Raw genomic sequence first — 15,787 nt, 5'->3', positions numbered from 1 at the left:
TGTGTCATTTTCTAAACCCTTCCATCTTGGAATGTGATGATTGATTGATTTGTCCTACCTGCCTTACTCGTTACCCTCTTATGTTGTTCCCTATTTAGTCTCCCTGTGTTTGCAGTCCAAAGCTTGGTTTACACCGATTGAAATTTCTATCCACTGGGGCGGACCATATACAGGCTAGGGAACACATATTTAATGATAAAAAACTCAGAAAGTGAAAATTTCAAGTCAGGGGACCTTTAAGTATTTTTAGTCTATTTGCTGCTATGTGAAAATTATCCAGTAAAACGTGCGGTGCGTTAGTCGACCCCAGAGGTTCAACAAAACTGAGGCAAGTAAAAGTGTCAAGGTTACACTTTAGATACACACACACCTCTGATAGGATAGAAAAGTCCTCGGGACTTGGTACTGCATCACTGCGCAAGACGCAACTTGGATTAGTGAACAAGGCCAAGGTCCACCATTCTCCAGTTCTCAAAGCTCTCTCGCTACAAAAATGCTTGCTACACACACACACACACACAGAGATTAGATGTGTCCGTGGTTGATGGCCAACCAACTGCCCGCAGCCAGTCTAGCCCTGGCAGTATCATGGGGAAAGATATGCAATGCACTGGAACTTTTGCTCATCTACTGCGCGGTATCACAGTTTGAGATTTCTGTCATTGGAAAGATCCACGTGGTGTCATGAATAATTAAGAGACAGTGTCTTCTCTAAGGATGTGAAAACTTCGTCTCATCAAAACACTTACAGTGCACTGTCACGTCACTGTAATGTGGACACGATGAAGATTTTAAACCCGGAAGACAAAAATAGCAGAGAAAAATTAAATGTAACTATTTTCCCCCTACTAACAGATGCTAACTTTGTCTTCAATGATGTTCAACACACATACCTCTGTTAAAATCTCAGAAAATTGGGTTTAGGGTTTCATGACCCTTTAAAGCATCATACAATTCATTGAAACTAAGTTCTATATTTGGCAATATGATTTATATATTGTGCATTAATGTATATACAGTTATAAATAATATATAAGCATATTTATAATGATAATGTGTTTATTAATGTAAAAAATATAAAGGTGTGTAGAATATGCAATCTCTCATTGGATATAAGGAAAACATCCCTGCAATTTCTCACACTTTCTAAGTCCACATAGAAACATTCACATGATTGACTTTGAGTTTGGTTCAATCTTAAGTTAAAAGGATGAAAATGAACTTAAAATTCTGCATTAGTTCCCTTTGAGAAGTTTATTCTCTATGAGTCACAGAATGTTGCTTTCATTGGGTATGATTAAAGCCCTTTATGAGGAAACATTATTGAATTCTTCATTTCTACATGAAAACTCTGTTCAATCACTGGAATATACCAGCATTACGATGCATGAGAGAACATCTTAACATCTCCTTGATATATCAAAAATGAGCTTGATTTAAAATTACTACTTGTGAACTGTTGTTTGAAGCACTTCATCGTAGAGTTATATTTGTGTTTATTAATAATTCAAATAAGCGAATTACAGTGCATGCAGTAGCACACTTCTTGCGTTTTTTGTCCTTCTGAGGCATCTCGTTGCAGTTTGTTATTGTGTTTGGTAGCTGCTCTCGTTCCTTTCGACAGATTTATTAGAGCTGATCAGTGTCAGGTAATAAAGGAAAATAAAATGAGAAATGAGAAATAATGCCACAACTGATTCAAAGTGACGCGCCTTGGAGGAAACAGATCGCAGATCATTACGCCTGAGATGCTGCGCTGTCTCACTTTCATTTAGCCAGTGCTGAGACGTGAATCGTTGTGCATAGTGATTGAACAGAAGCACGTTTAATGAATGAAAACTGGGAGCACATCAAACTTAGTGTTTTTCCACCTTTTCCATAGCGAAGCGGTCTATAAATACGGCTCCTCAGCCAGGTGTGATGAGAACCCATCGTTTTGTGATATGTCAGTCTGCACTCCGGCAACGACTCCGGGACAGATTTGGTTTGTTTAAAGGAATCGCAGAGTAGTTGGTAAAGAGAGAGCAGATGGAGGAGTAATGGCAGGCAGGTTTATTTCCCGTCTTTCATGAGGAGTTTGAAGCGTTGTTTGAAGGCTGTTTATCCGGATGTTTCCTCTGTTTTGGAGGAGCAGAGTCCACAGAGGCTTCTTAAAGGGCTGCAGCGAGCCGAGCTGAAAGCTGCCGAGTGTTGTTTACTACATTACACAGAGTCCCTAGAGTCTGTGCTGGAAAACATCAGATGGTCTGGGACTCGCACCTTTGGTGGTGACAAGAGAATGAAACGATGATGCAGTGTTAAGAAGAAAGAGACAAAACCCATGTGTTTAAACAAAGGCTCTGAAAGTTTGGCGTGTTCCCGCTCATTCAAGCGATGTTTAGTTGAAAGCCTTTACGTTGACATAATGGTATACAAGCTATGTTTTCTATCCCCATACACCAACCCAACCCGGTCTCATCCCAAGACGTCATATAACTGACGTTTTGGGACGTCTTTTGACCATACGTCAATATTCGCCTTTTTAGGGCCCCCTTAAATGTCGGTAGATGAGGTTATGGGATCCTAACTCTACCCCAGACCTAAACCTAACCCGTCACCTAACTGACGTTAAAGGTAAAGCGTCAGTCCGGGATCGCCATCTACCGACGTTTAAGGGGGCCCTAAAAAGGCGGATATTGACGTAGGGTCAAAAGACGTCCCAAGACGTCAGTTATATGACTTTTTGGGATGAGACTGTGTTAACCAACCCTACCCCACAGAACACTAAAGTAAGATAAAACATCATAGTAAGATTTATAAGCCGATTTCCTCATGGTGACCAAAAATGCTATCCTCAAAAAAGATTCAAAGATTCAAAGTCTTTGTGGGTTTACCAGGCCGCACACACACATAAATAATTGTATGTTGGTATGTGTTTTATATACAATACATTTTTATTCAAGGCTGCATTTATTTTATCAAAAAGATGTATATATTACATTTTAAATTTGTATGTATTGTCTTACAGTCCATTTGATTAATAACCTCGGAACCCATGGTAGGTCTGCCTTGAAATGTTTATACAGAATGGTTAAAAAACATTTTCTCTATGGAGAAAAAGAATGGGATTTTCTTTTCTTCTGAAACCAGACGGTGCTCAATTTATCATCACAAATGGCTTTTGTGCAGACGGATATCAATTACAATAGCTAAGATATGACAAGCAATCACGACTCTTTTCCACTGTGCTGCTCTCTCAGCTAATAGAAAATATTCCCAAATACACGCGCTCGTCCTTTATTTTGTCTTGCAGTCTTCGGCTGTACGTCTATGTGAATAGATATGACTATATCTGTCTCTGAAGCCCTGTGCTGTGCTCTTATTAGTTATCATGCATGTCATGGAACTGCTATAGACCATTTCACAAGATGTAAACAACACTGGTCCAGAAGCACTTCCTGTTTCAGTTTTTTAACACTATACATAAAAGCTGGGATAAAATACAACCAACAGAACATTTAAAACTGAATCAAAAAGTTAAACAAACATCTATAAACATCTACAAACTGAAACAGGAAGTGCTTCTGGACCAGTGTTGTTTACATCTTGTGAAATGGTCTATAATCAGCACCTAAGGACTGACACTGGGTTCACGGGGCTCAGTTAATGCTCAGTCATGGCTTTGCTGTCAGTGTCAGGTAGAGGAATCGTTCGGCGGTGAAGACCGCTGCATTGCTTTGACATCTTCAGGTCATCAGAATTTGTCTTGTTTCTGCTGCTGTCAACTTTTCGTTGGCTCACCTTTTTGATTACTACTGTAATGCTTTTGTACTGTTACTTCAGTGCAGACATTGATCATTTTTCCATTTTTATGTGGCACTCTGTTTCGGATTCTCGCGATGGCTTTTAGCGGGATGAAAAGTCCACGTTTGATGGCGGGCAGATGAAAGCCGGACACTACACCTTCACCCAAACCCTTCATCAGAATCAAGCGTTCCTTCTCTCGCTCTCAGACTCTCTCTTTTCTCTTTGAAAAGCTGACTCATCAATAACAAATCGTTGCGACTGAATTAGTCATTTGTCTTTGATGTCACCGTGGTCACGGCGAGGCACTGTGTGCATACCAATCGGACACTATTGGCTTCTGTCCACCCTGCTGGCAAAAGCCAATTTTCTCTTTTTACTACAACAGTGTGCTGGGAGAAGGTCGTCATTATATGGTACTTGATGAAAGAAGTCGTCATTTAATTACACACATCTGAAAGGTCTCTAACTCTCTAAAGGACAGTGCGCCTAAAAGCTATTTACTTGTTTTTCTGTGATGTATTGAACATGATTGTTGTAAATTTTGCTATAGAGTTTGGCGTTGGGAATTTGGCCGTGGAGAAACGTCACACGTTTTTAATCAATAAAGTTGGATTTAAGAGTGAGTGTTGCACCTTTCTCAAATTTAAATTCATCAAATTTAATGAATTTTTGATTTGTGGTTGCACCTCCTTTTTTTTGTTGGGAGAGCATCTCTTTTTAAAAACATTTTGTATACCCTGTAAAGTTTTGTTGAAATTACAGAAATGACTATATTTAGCAGAATATGCCACCCTTTACCAGCAAATGTTTATGAATCTGTAGCTGTCATGCACATTTCAGACTATGTTCTAACTTTTCTTTCTTTCTTTCATTTTTCTTTTTAATAGAATCCCTGAGTTTTTTTTTTTACAGACTTGATGGCTTTTACAGGAACTGAGATCAAAAATATGGCCGTGCATTTTCCATTCTTATTCTTATGAAATGATCAGCTGCAGGAGCTCGCATCTCTGTAATTGATAATTAGTGGAAGCGTGCGAGTTCAGGCTATGGTTGTTACCAGTCATAAATATTTTCTGCCAGCATTGTCAAAACCACTAATACAAAGCTATTGTATAACATGTTCATAATTTCTCTAGCTCTGCTATTTTTACTGTGCTTTGTTAAGTTTGTGTTTTAAAATACAGTAAGTTCATTGCTCAGTTGGGTGTGGGATGAAACACATATTTATGCACTCACCTAAAGGATTATTAGGAACACCTGTTCAATTTCTCAATAATGCAATTATCTAATCAACCAATCACATGGCAGTTGCTTCAATGCATTTAGGGGTGTGGTCCTGTTCAAGACAATCTCCTGAACTCCAAACTGAATGTCAGAATGGGAAAGAAAGAGGTTTTAAGCAATTTTCTGCTCAGTTACTGCGATTTTCACACAAAACTCATTCAAAGAATGGTGTGAAAAAGGGAAAAACATCCACTATGCGGCAGTTGTGGGCGAAAATGTCTTGTTGATGCCAGAGGTTAAAAGGAGACTGATTCAAGCTGATAGAAGAGCAACTTTGTCTGAAATAACCACTCGTTACAACCGAGGTATGCAGCAAAGCATTTATGAAGCCACAACACGCACAACCTTGAAGCGGATGGGCTAAAACAGCAGAAGACCCCACCGGGTACCACTCATTTCCACTACAAATAGGAAAAAAAGGCCACAAATTTGCAAGAGCTCACCAAAATTGAATAGTCGAAGACTGGGAAAATGTTGCCTGGTCTGATGAGTCTTGATTTCTGTTGAGACATTCAGATGGTAGAGTCAGATGAGAACATGGATTCATCATGCCTTGTTACCACTGTGCAGGCTGGTGGTGGTGGTGTAATGGTGTGGGGGGTTTTCTTAGCACACTTTAGGCCCCTTAGTGCCAATTGGGCATCATTTAACTGCTAAAACCTACCTCTAAAGAATGCAGAACACCTTGTTGAATCAAAGCCACGTAGACTTAAAGCAGTTCTGAAGGCGAAAAGGGGGTCAAACACAGTATTAGTATAGTGTTCATACTAATCCTTTAGGTGACTGTACTTTGATTCCATGATATGAAAAAGAACACATTGACTTCTAATGAAGTAAAGTGAATGAACATGGCATGTTTCGTTACGTGTAAAATTACAAATTAACATGATTCCCCTTGTATTTGCCGTGTCTTTGCAGGGTTTCCTGGTCAGAATGGCTTTCCTGGGCCCTGTGAACATAAGTACTGTGGTTTGGGGAAGCACTGTGTGGTTGATCGTGAAACAGGTGAAGGAGAATGTCAGTGTCTGGATCGCTGCAAACCACATTACAAACCTGTGTGTGGATCTGACGGCAAACTCTACCAGAACCACTGTGAGCTTCACAAAGCTTCCTGTATGGCCCATCAGAGAATAACCATCATGCACAGCGAGGAATGCTTCTACAAAGGTATAGAGCCATTATGATTTGTTACGGTATATTGTCCATCATTGTCCAGCTGCAGCTGCATGAGTACTTTTTATGTTAACTACACACTTTATATATATAAATGCATGCTTTTATTCAGCAAGGACACATTAAACTGATCAAAAGTGAAAGACATTTATAATGTACTGGTTTAGTTAAATATTAAGCAGTTTAGTGCTTTATTTGCTTGCAGCAATCATCTTTAATTGTTTAAAGATGCGATTTTGTAAATTCTGAAAATGGTGTGGAGTTTTAAGAACAGCACATCCTGATGTGTGCACTGTGCAGTGTGGCAAAGGGTTTGTTTTTGACAAATTTATTTTCCAAGAAAGAGAGAGGCTGGGTTGGTTTGCAAACTTGTGATTCTATGAAAGATTTCAAAACAATGCTGAAACTGTACATTCCCATCCCACAGTATATCATCTCTTTTTTGTAGAGTTTTGTCAAGTTCACTAAGGCCTGACAGTCCCAATGCAATACACCACCCTAACTACTTCATATATGTGCAGGAAAATTCTTCAAACTCTTCAGCTCTCCACTTCTACATTCTGGCCAAGAAATCAAACCTCTAAATGCCCTCTCAAATCAAAGCATTTGGCCAGCAGACAATGCTTGGGCCAATTAATGTAAGTTTGGGGAGCCAGAGAGATGGATGGTTAGTGTAAAATAGATGATTGTCCTGCTGACAACACAATGTCGGATGGCAAAACCCTCTAAAGATTTTTTTTTGTTTTGTTTGTCGTGCATTAACACGCAATTACAGGATATTTATCTAATTCGTTTTTGTTTTGTCTTTTTACTGTCAATTATGTTTGTGGTTTTAGAAAATTGGTTGGTTTGTTCTCAGTTGAAAATTTGAAATATTAAACTGTAGAAAGTTGATAACTAGAGCGGTGATTGGATTGGATTGGATAATTAGGCCTTCTAATTATCAGAATTGTATCAAATAGGCCCTAATGGTTTGCAAAATGGCAGGTGCAGTCACAGCATCATTTTTGTGCTTATTTTCAGGAGATTTAAGAGCTTTGTGGGAAAATGTAGCCTGACTTCGTCTTACTCATATTCTAGTCAGAATGTGAGTCTGATACTGCTCCATAGAGCTTTGATTATTGTATAAAGCCCGCCCTGGCAATTTGATTGGCCCGATGATTTCGGAACCGATCATAATAACTCCTCAATGGATCGAGTCCAGACCCAACTTCCCGACCAAAAAATGTTGTGGGCGGGGTTTGGGTTGTTATCCAGGCTAGGCAAAATGTTAGTGTTCTTATCATTCTGGAAGCAAAATAACATGCTGTACTGGTGACAATTAAATGACCTTTAAGCATCTTTTTTTGTTTGTTTTTTACCTGTAAACAAAAGTAGAAAAAAGAGACAAAGTAGGCTGATGAACTTTGAAGGGAGGCTTTAATTCTGGGGGTGGAAGATGCTTTTATTTCTCTCTCTCCCTTGAAATGAAAATAAGAGTAGAGCGTTCAGAATTAAATCAGATTCTAATATATATATTAAACTAAACGTATTATAAATTAATTTAATATATATATACACATTTAATTGAATATATTAGAGCTGCACGATTCTGGATAAATTGAGAATCCTGAGAAAATGGAGATTACGATTCTCCGACGATATTGTATTTCGTCTACAAATATTTAGATGTTTTTTGTTTGTTTGTTTACTAGAAAACAGTAAATGCATTGGATTTGATTGGATCTAATGTGCGATCAATGAATGCAGAAGCATTTGTACCTTTTCAGAATTAAGTAGACTGATTATTGTAAGTACAAAAATAGTGTCTGTCGTCTTAAGAAGTGTAGAAATCCATCATCTCTGTGCTAGTTGCACACAGCAGTGCCCAATTAAGTGCCAGAGTCTGCATACTATTCTTCGTGAATGCTTCATTTCTCCACGTTTCTTTCGCTGTGCCACTCCAATATTTTTTTTTCCTGTCTCTCAGGGCTTTTGATTGTCTGGCTAGGCGGTGTTTACAAATACTGATATTGTCAGAGTCCTCGAGTGATTTGGGGCCCGTGCATACGCCAAAGCAAATTAACCAAAAACAGCAGGATGAAAGCCTCACGGAACATCAAGAGACTGCTGATTTTTTCCCAAACTATGTGCTGACCAGGGCAAAGATGATAAGTAGCAGGGTAGATGCCGTAATGCTAAGTAATAAAACATCACAGAACATATGCTGCAGGCTACAGAACTTCCATTTCCCAGTGGGAAGTCGATGAAGGAGTTCTCTCTGGCCAAGGAAGAGGTTTCAGATTGTGTGTGCCTGTGGGGCTGTGTGGTTTGGCATGAGGCAGTGGGTTTGGATAACGATGGGATGCCAGCCGTTGGGTTGGCAAAAGCAAACTGTAAATGCTCGTCTAATTGCTAGCATACATTCGAGCCTAGCAGTACATCTCGTGCAATTACAAAGCGGAACGCCCGCCGTGACCCATCACAACATTACATTTGTTAAAAAATTGTTTTTTCAAAGTTGTAAATAAAAATTCAATTTCAGTGTTTCTACTTCATGTTTAATGTGTTTTTTCATGTCCATTCATCCACAACAGTTATTTCCCCACCAGACTGACACTTTCTAAATGACAGAAATCTACAAAGACGAACAGAAAATCAGAAGTGAAAAGTTTAAAAAGTAAGCAGTTTCAGATAGTTTTAAGTTGCACACCCAAGATGTATGGCACCCCGCCGCTCCTGTTTATTACCTCAAACAAATGGAAAATATCATGCGCCAAAGTCTTAAACTTTCAAAGTATTTATGACGAATAATCATCAGACGTCTCAAAAGACAGCTTTTCTGTCAGTCGGAGCGGGGCAAAAAAGTGGTAGGGAAAAATATCCCCCCATTAAGCTTTCCCTGTCTGTTAAGCTTCAATTATGTCGCTTATTCCAGTGACTCACCCGCCACATGACTATTTGCACTGGGGAAATTAAATGGCTCTTTCAGAATTCTGCACTTTGCTTCACACACTGTGTAAGTTCCAGTTGTTTTGAAGATGATATATTCATCTCATTCTTTCTCCCCATTACTTCAATTTCTTTTATGAGAATGAAGAGTTAATGGCGCATGTGGTCTGTCAGATGGAACTCCATTCAGCCTTCAGTCAGTCTTTCGCATGTCTTGTGTTTTTGTGTTGAGCTGAAAAATAACAGCACACAGGTTTAAAACAACATGACGAAAAAATAACTGAATCGTCCTGGTTTTTCTGGTTGTTACTTTTAACATTAGTGTTACACAAGATATTAAAAGGTGCTTCCAGAACAAAAAGAGAGAAAGAAAACCTGTTGAGTTTATTCAATTAACAATTTTATTGTAAAGAGCCAAATGAGGTGCGACAGTGTCTCAACTTCAAACAGCATCTACCTGTAAATAATGGCATGAGTATATTTAAAACAAAACAAATAAAAAATGTCTGAAAATAATTAATCAGGGATAATTAATGAAGCTGTCTGTTTTTGAAGTCGGTGTCAGGGAACAGGGAAGGCACATGTATCATCAGTGCATACTCATTAGAGTAAATCAAGTGTTCCTCTCATTTCCTCATGCCCTTAGTGTTTTTTCTTTTTTTTTTTTTTCTTCTTCTAATTCTCAGTTTATCCCTTTAAGCCACGTCTCGGGCTCCAACAGGTAGTGGGGTCCCTAATAGGCTCATTAGCAGTCTGGGCTGCAGCAGGAGGGATGTCCAGGGTGGGTCTCTCTCAGAGGACACCACAGCTGTCCCGCAGGGAGAGAGAGAGAGCTTTAATTAGATGTCACACTGCATACTCTCGCACTACTCTCTGCTATAGGCTGACACTCGAAACAACTGACATGTCTGCTCAGGTGCACCAAGCCATGTATGAATTCGAATATTTCATTTCTGTGATAATGTAGCTGGGTAAACAGGTTTTATTTTGCAATAAATAATGTAACTACACTATATAAATGGGGCTCAAACAATAAAGAAATGAAAAAAAAAAACACATTTGAACGTCATCTCCGTCATGTTTCTAAAAACATGTTAAATATGTAAAAAGTATAATTACTAATAATTCATAACTATCATTATAATTTTAGGAAGTCGTCACATGCTCATCTAATAGTTGTATTCAAGTCACTGTATGTGTGCATTGAATTTGTATTGTATTTTTGAAGAAATTAATAGACAAAAAAGTGACCAATTGTGCCTCACATTACTGACTAAATAAAATGTTTTAGATTTTACACTAAAGTTCAAAATTTTTTTAATTTTTTTTTTGTATTTTTTCTATTTTACTATATTTTAATGTAATTTATTCCTGTGATGGCTGAATTTTCACATGATCCTTCAGAAATCATACTGTTCAAAAGTCTGGGATTTGGATTTTTTTTTTTTTTTTGGTGATGGGAAGTGTCTCCATACTTTTATCCTACTTTCATAATGACTTATCCATAACATTTAGTAAATTTGAAGGAACTCACATTTTAAGTCAGTCGACTAATTGTGAGCTAAATTTTAATTTAAAAATAATTTCAAGGAGCTTTTTCATACGACCACATCAAGCTCCAAAAAAGCCACAAAAATGCACAATAAAATCATTATTATTGTTTTAATTATTAATTATTTTATTAAAAATAAATGTATAATAATTTATATTAATATATAAAATATTTATAAATATTCAGAAGGCACAGAATATTGCATGCAAGTTATATTTTTGGTGTTTTATTTTTATTTTATTTTTTTTTTAGTTTTATAGATAAACTATAAACTGTAAAAACATCTGTGTTAATATTATTCAAAATTATTCTTTTGTGTAACATGGACAAAATCACAGTACAAATAATAAAGTGGGAAATTTTTGGTGGGGCTCAAAATAAATTATGTTATTTCCAGTACTGTCCAATATTTATTTGCCCTTGAGGAAGTTCTGGGATGAAATGTGGTTCACATTGTACCATCCCAAACTTTACAGCTTCCAATTTTAAGAAAACAGAACTTCTGTCAATAGAGTTTATGACTGATGTCTACTGAAAGAGAACTGACATCCTTTAGCAAACTATACGTCTGTGTTACAAGATCCCCTTTACACACAGCCAGACTATTGAATCTAGAAATGTTATGATGTAAACACAACCTCTCACCCCTTTATACCAACTGTTATTTTGTGGTTTAGAGAACTGTTTTCAACAGTCAAGATTTTAGGGGTAAATAGCATATGTAAGATGCACTGTAAGCAGTACTCCGATTTTAATTGCACTGTAATTCTAGTGAATCTGGGGAGGTAAAGATGAGGTCATGCATGGCGAAGCTCCAGGAGGCGTGATTAAACGTTTCAACCCACCCCCGCGGGATTATCTGATCATCCGCATGCAGCGTGCGCAGGATTAGAGCAGCATCACAATCACATGCACCGAAAACTGAGACACAGAAACCTTATTAAGAGCCTAAAATCATGAATGTAGATTGACAAGATTTGATGCTTTGTTTGGTGCAGCTTGATGAAGATGTTTTTTTTTTTTCATTCTACAAGCTATTTAGTGAGAATATAATTAGAAAGTCAGCTATAGTCAAAGGATAGTTTTTTGTTTTTTTAAGGCTTGTTGGGGAAAGTGATAATTTGAAAGAAAATTAGGTAAAAATGTTAAATTGGTAGTGTAAAATATACAACTATAACTATGCTGCTATGTATATACAAAATGTGCAATTTATTGAAGATCAAATGTTTTGCGATCAATGATATAAAACACATTTTTGCTTAAAATCTATTAATTTATTTAAAAATACATTCAATGAATTCAATGCATATTTTACTTGCATACAGCTCTTTTATGATGAGCATTTGCTCAAATTATTTAAGGTTGTAGGTGAAGTGTGATTTCCTAAAACATGATATTTCTGAATTAATAATTCATATATATATATATATATAATTTCTAATTTTCTTTATTTTGTCTATTATTATTGTCGTTTGCTGGGGCTGGAGTCAATAAAAGCTTTTATTGGACTTACAAGGATGTTTTCAGTTCTGAAACTTACAGGATATTGTATGAATATGATGACCTCTTAGATGTCAAAAGCTCAAGGAAAATTTGATTTCTCAGTTCATCACCCCTTTAATTTAGTCCTAATATGTAAGTCCCTTTGGATAAAAGCGTCTGCTAAATGACTAAATTTAAATGTAAATGTATATATGCAGTAAGCTATTTAATGAGGATATAATAACATTAGCCTAAATGTGAGCTCACGTAAAAGGAATTTCTAGGATCTCCTGTACGTATAATTCTCATCCTCAGCTCAAGCTATTAATGATAATGCTGAATGTCATCTGCTTTTTGAAGTACTCTCTCCACATCTGATTCTGGAGGCTTCAAACCAATCAAGCTTCCCTTTTAATAAGGGAGGTGTAGTCAAGTGTAGTGTCCACTTTTTGGCATGAGAAAGTCTGGACTCCTTGGTGTGCGCCTTATGATGAAACATGTAGGAAAATGAGGAAAAGTCTTGGTCTATTAAATTTTTTTTGTGATTTATTTAATAAGACAAAAGGAGTGGAAAGAAGATGGATGGCATAGTTAGTGGAGACATAACTTTCATGATAATTGACTCATTGTCTTGATGGAGAAGCTCTGTCCCGATTTAGATCTCCTAATTTGGTTAGCCGCCCAAGGAATATGATATTTTTTTTTTTTACGGACATACTTTGGTCTACGGTTAGATGGATGGGACATCTCACCTCTCTTATTGCGCTGGAATGAAGATGAATTCTGTGCATTTAGCCATGGTGATGTTTGGCTGAATTGGACCGCTTAAAGGAAAAAAATTCAATGGCCCATTTTGTGTTGAATTGCTGTCATATGGGGAATTGAGGTTCGAATTGTCTCATGGATCTTTTCGTCTAGAACCCGACGGCTGCTGTCATCAATCTTAGCAAAACAGCGAAATAAGCTTGGGGAGGACAATTGCTTCTGCCTAGCTAGAATGTTCTAACACCCTGCTTATCAGTGGGAAAGATAAATGTTCTGAGTGTTACACATGACTGTCAGATGATGAAACCTCTGGAGATTTGTCTGGGGATTATTGTGAGCTTGACTTGTTAAAATGTCTTTATTGTATAATAATCTCACTTTTAAGTGTCAATGCTCTCTGTGCAAAACCTATAAATCCAGAATTGTTCTAAGAGTAGAGCATTATGCAGAATTTAATTGGGAGTACGTTTTAAATTCTTAATCCCTTCCAGAATTTGATTTGAGGTTGCAAAGAAGAAACATTTGAATTTGGAATGGATTAACATGCATATAATTAATGCATTAATGAACTAAATGTATTATATTATGTTTTAACACAGTGCCCTCCACTAATATTGGCACTCTTTGTAAATATGAGCAAAGGCAGCTGTGAAAATGAATATGCATTGTTTATCCTTTAGATATTTCATTTAAAAAAAATCCAATAAATTCCTTTAATTGAAGTAAAACAATTAATTATGTATGTTTGTGTATTTGTGTGTTGGGGGGGGGGGGGGTCTCATTATGAAATAAATGTTTTTCTTTAGTTCACGTTGGCCACAATTATTGGCACCCGATTATTGCAACATTCTTTTTACAAGTTACTGGCTCGTAATCTTTATCTAAAAGGCCTGACAAGAGCGCAGAGACCATTCCTTCATTCAGAATCTCTCTAAATCCTTCAGATTCGCAGCTCTATGTAAGTGGTGCTTCTCTTCAGTTCACCCCACTCATTTTCTGTAGAGTTCAGATCAGGGAACTGGGACGACCATAGCCGAAGCTTCATTTTGTGCTCAGTGACACATTTTTATGTTGATTTTGATATTTGTTTTGGATCATTGTCCTGATGGAAGATCCAACCATAGCCCATTATAAGATTTCTCTAAGAAGCGGTCAAGTTTTGATTTTGTATTTGTTGGTATTTGCTAGAATCCGTAATACCATGTTTAGCTGCGTTTCCACCGCAATTACCAGGAACTATTTCTCCCAGGAACTTTTTTCATTGGAACTTTTTTTTTGCCCCAGACCGGTTGCTTTCTACGTTTTGAAGATTAGTCTGGTGACGTTGAACGGTGTGTGACTGCTCCTCCCAGTTTGCGTGTTTGTTTTGGTTTTTTTTGAGTGCGTTTTGAGTTTTAAGTAGGGAGGAGATTCAAGCTTTTGTGTGCGATCTATTGGTTTACTGACGAGGTAATTAACAAAATGGCAGAAAAGAGACGAGCACTAATACTAAATCGTATTGAGAAAGCTCGTAATGCGAAATATAAAAGTAGACAACGTTTGTTATCAGCTATAGCGGACATTGACTGTGAGATGGATCGGGCAGAAAAAACAAGATTGGTAAGAACCAAGAAGCTCAACCAATCAGCATTTCCAGCGCACAAGTCCCACCCCTAAAGTTCCTGAACTCTGAAAAAGTACTACCTCGCCAGCAGGGACTTTCTGGGGGGAATTTTTTACATGAATCTTCACTTAGACCCTGGTTCCATCGGCGCAAACAGACCGAGTACCACCTCAAAGTTACTAGTTCCTGGGGAAAGTTCCTGCGGTGGAAACGCGGCTTTTCTGAACCAGATGTCTAGGACCTCCAGCAAAAAAATAGACTTCCGTAGTCCGACTTCCGTAGTCAGAGTCCGCAACTCCGACTTCCGTAGTCGGAGTTGCGTTATGGGAAAGTGATCTGTTGTAACCTACTACATTCTCTATGAATGAAAACTTTATATCATATCCGTCTTTGGCGCAGTGCCACTGTCAGCATGCCATGGTAGGCATACATGAGAGCATGTTCTCTCCGTCTTGCAGCACATCGTCGTCTTCTCAAAATCCGAATTACAACATTGTATAGATGACATTGTATCATATGATACTCATTAGTTTCTTCATATTGCGTTTACAGAATAACACAAAATTAGTAAAAGAACAAATATTGGAGTATGAAATATCTCCTTGCTGAGCCTTTTTTGCACTTTTTTGCAGAATCCTAGCGAACCGTACCAAAAAAACATGTATTTGGTCCAAAACAAAAGAAAGTGAATTATCTGACTTTCCTGGTGTGCATAAACCCTCAATGAAATATCAAAAGGATAAACATTGCAGATTTGTTTTCACAGCCCTGTTTGATCATGTTTGCCAAGGGCGCCAATATCAGGCACTGTACACTGTACTTCTCAAGTCTTCAAAATTGACACATCTCAAATCAGACATTTCAAGTCTCTCTGTTGTGTCAATGTGTTGCATTTCTTACAATTCAGTAAATTGCTGTTGCACTTGTGCAGCTCCAACGCTATGCTAAGTGCTCGAAGGCATTCACTAACCTCTCAGATTGTGCAGAAATGTTCAAGGAGAGAATGTATATTTGAGGGAGGGAAGCAATTCTTTTTATCTATAGAATCACAAACTGTCCTCCTACAGTATATGGAGTGGCGGAGCTCAGATTAGATAAAACTTTCACACTATTTTTAAAAGGGCAAGGGATTGTAGTTTTGTTATCAGTCACGTCAGTCAGTATAACATTTGCTGTGATCGCTAAATTGCCATTGTAAGAAGGACTGTAGA

General features: G+C 37.6%; 1 protein-coding gene across 2 annotated transcripts in view; it reads left to right on the top strand.

The window, feature by feature from the left end:
- The window catches only part of fstl5 (follistatin like 5), a 117,184-nt gene that overhangs the window by 34,574 nt on the left and 66,823 nt on the right, over window positions 1-15,787 (top strand). For both annotated transcript variants that reach the window (XM_039649087.2, XM_089134980.1), the window contains exon 4: window positions 5,989-6,237. In XM_039649087.2, coding sequence (XP_039505021.2) covers window positions 5,989-6,237 — 249 coding nt within the window. The remainder of the gene's footprint in view (window positions 1-5,988; window positions 6,238-15,787) is intronic.

This window comes from Pimephales promelas, chromosome 9 (assembly GCF_988280905.1).
Source record: "Pimephales promelas chromosome 9, fPimPro1.hap1.1, whole genome shotgun sequence".
Taxonomy (NCBI): domain Eukaryota; kingdom Metazoa; phylum Chordata; class Actinopteri; order Cypriniformes; family Leuciscidae; genus Pimephales; species Pimephales promelas.
The sequence above is the reverse complement of the archived record's forward strand: the minus strand, read 5'-3'. Positions and strand labels throughout refer to the sequence as shown.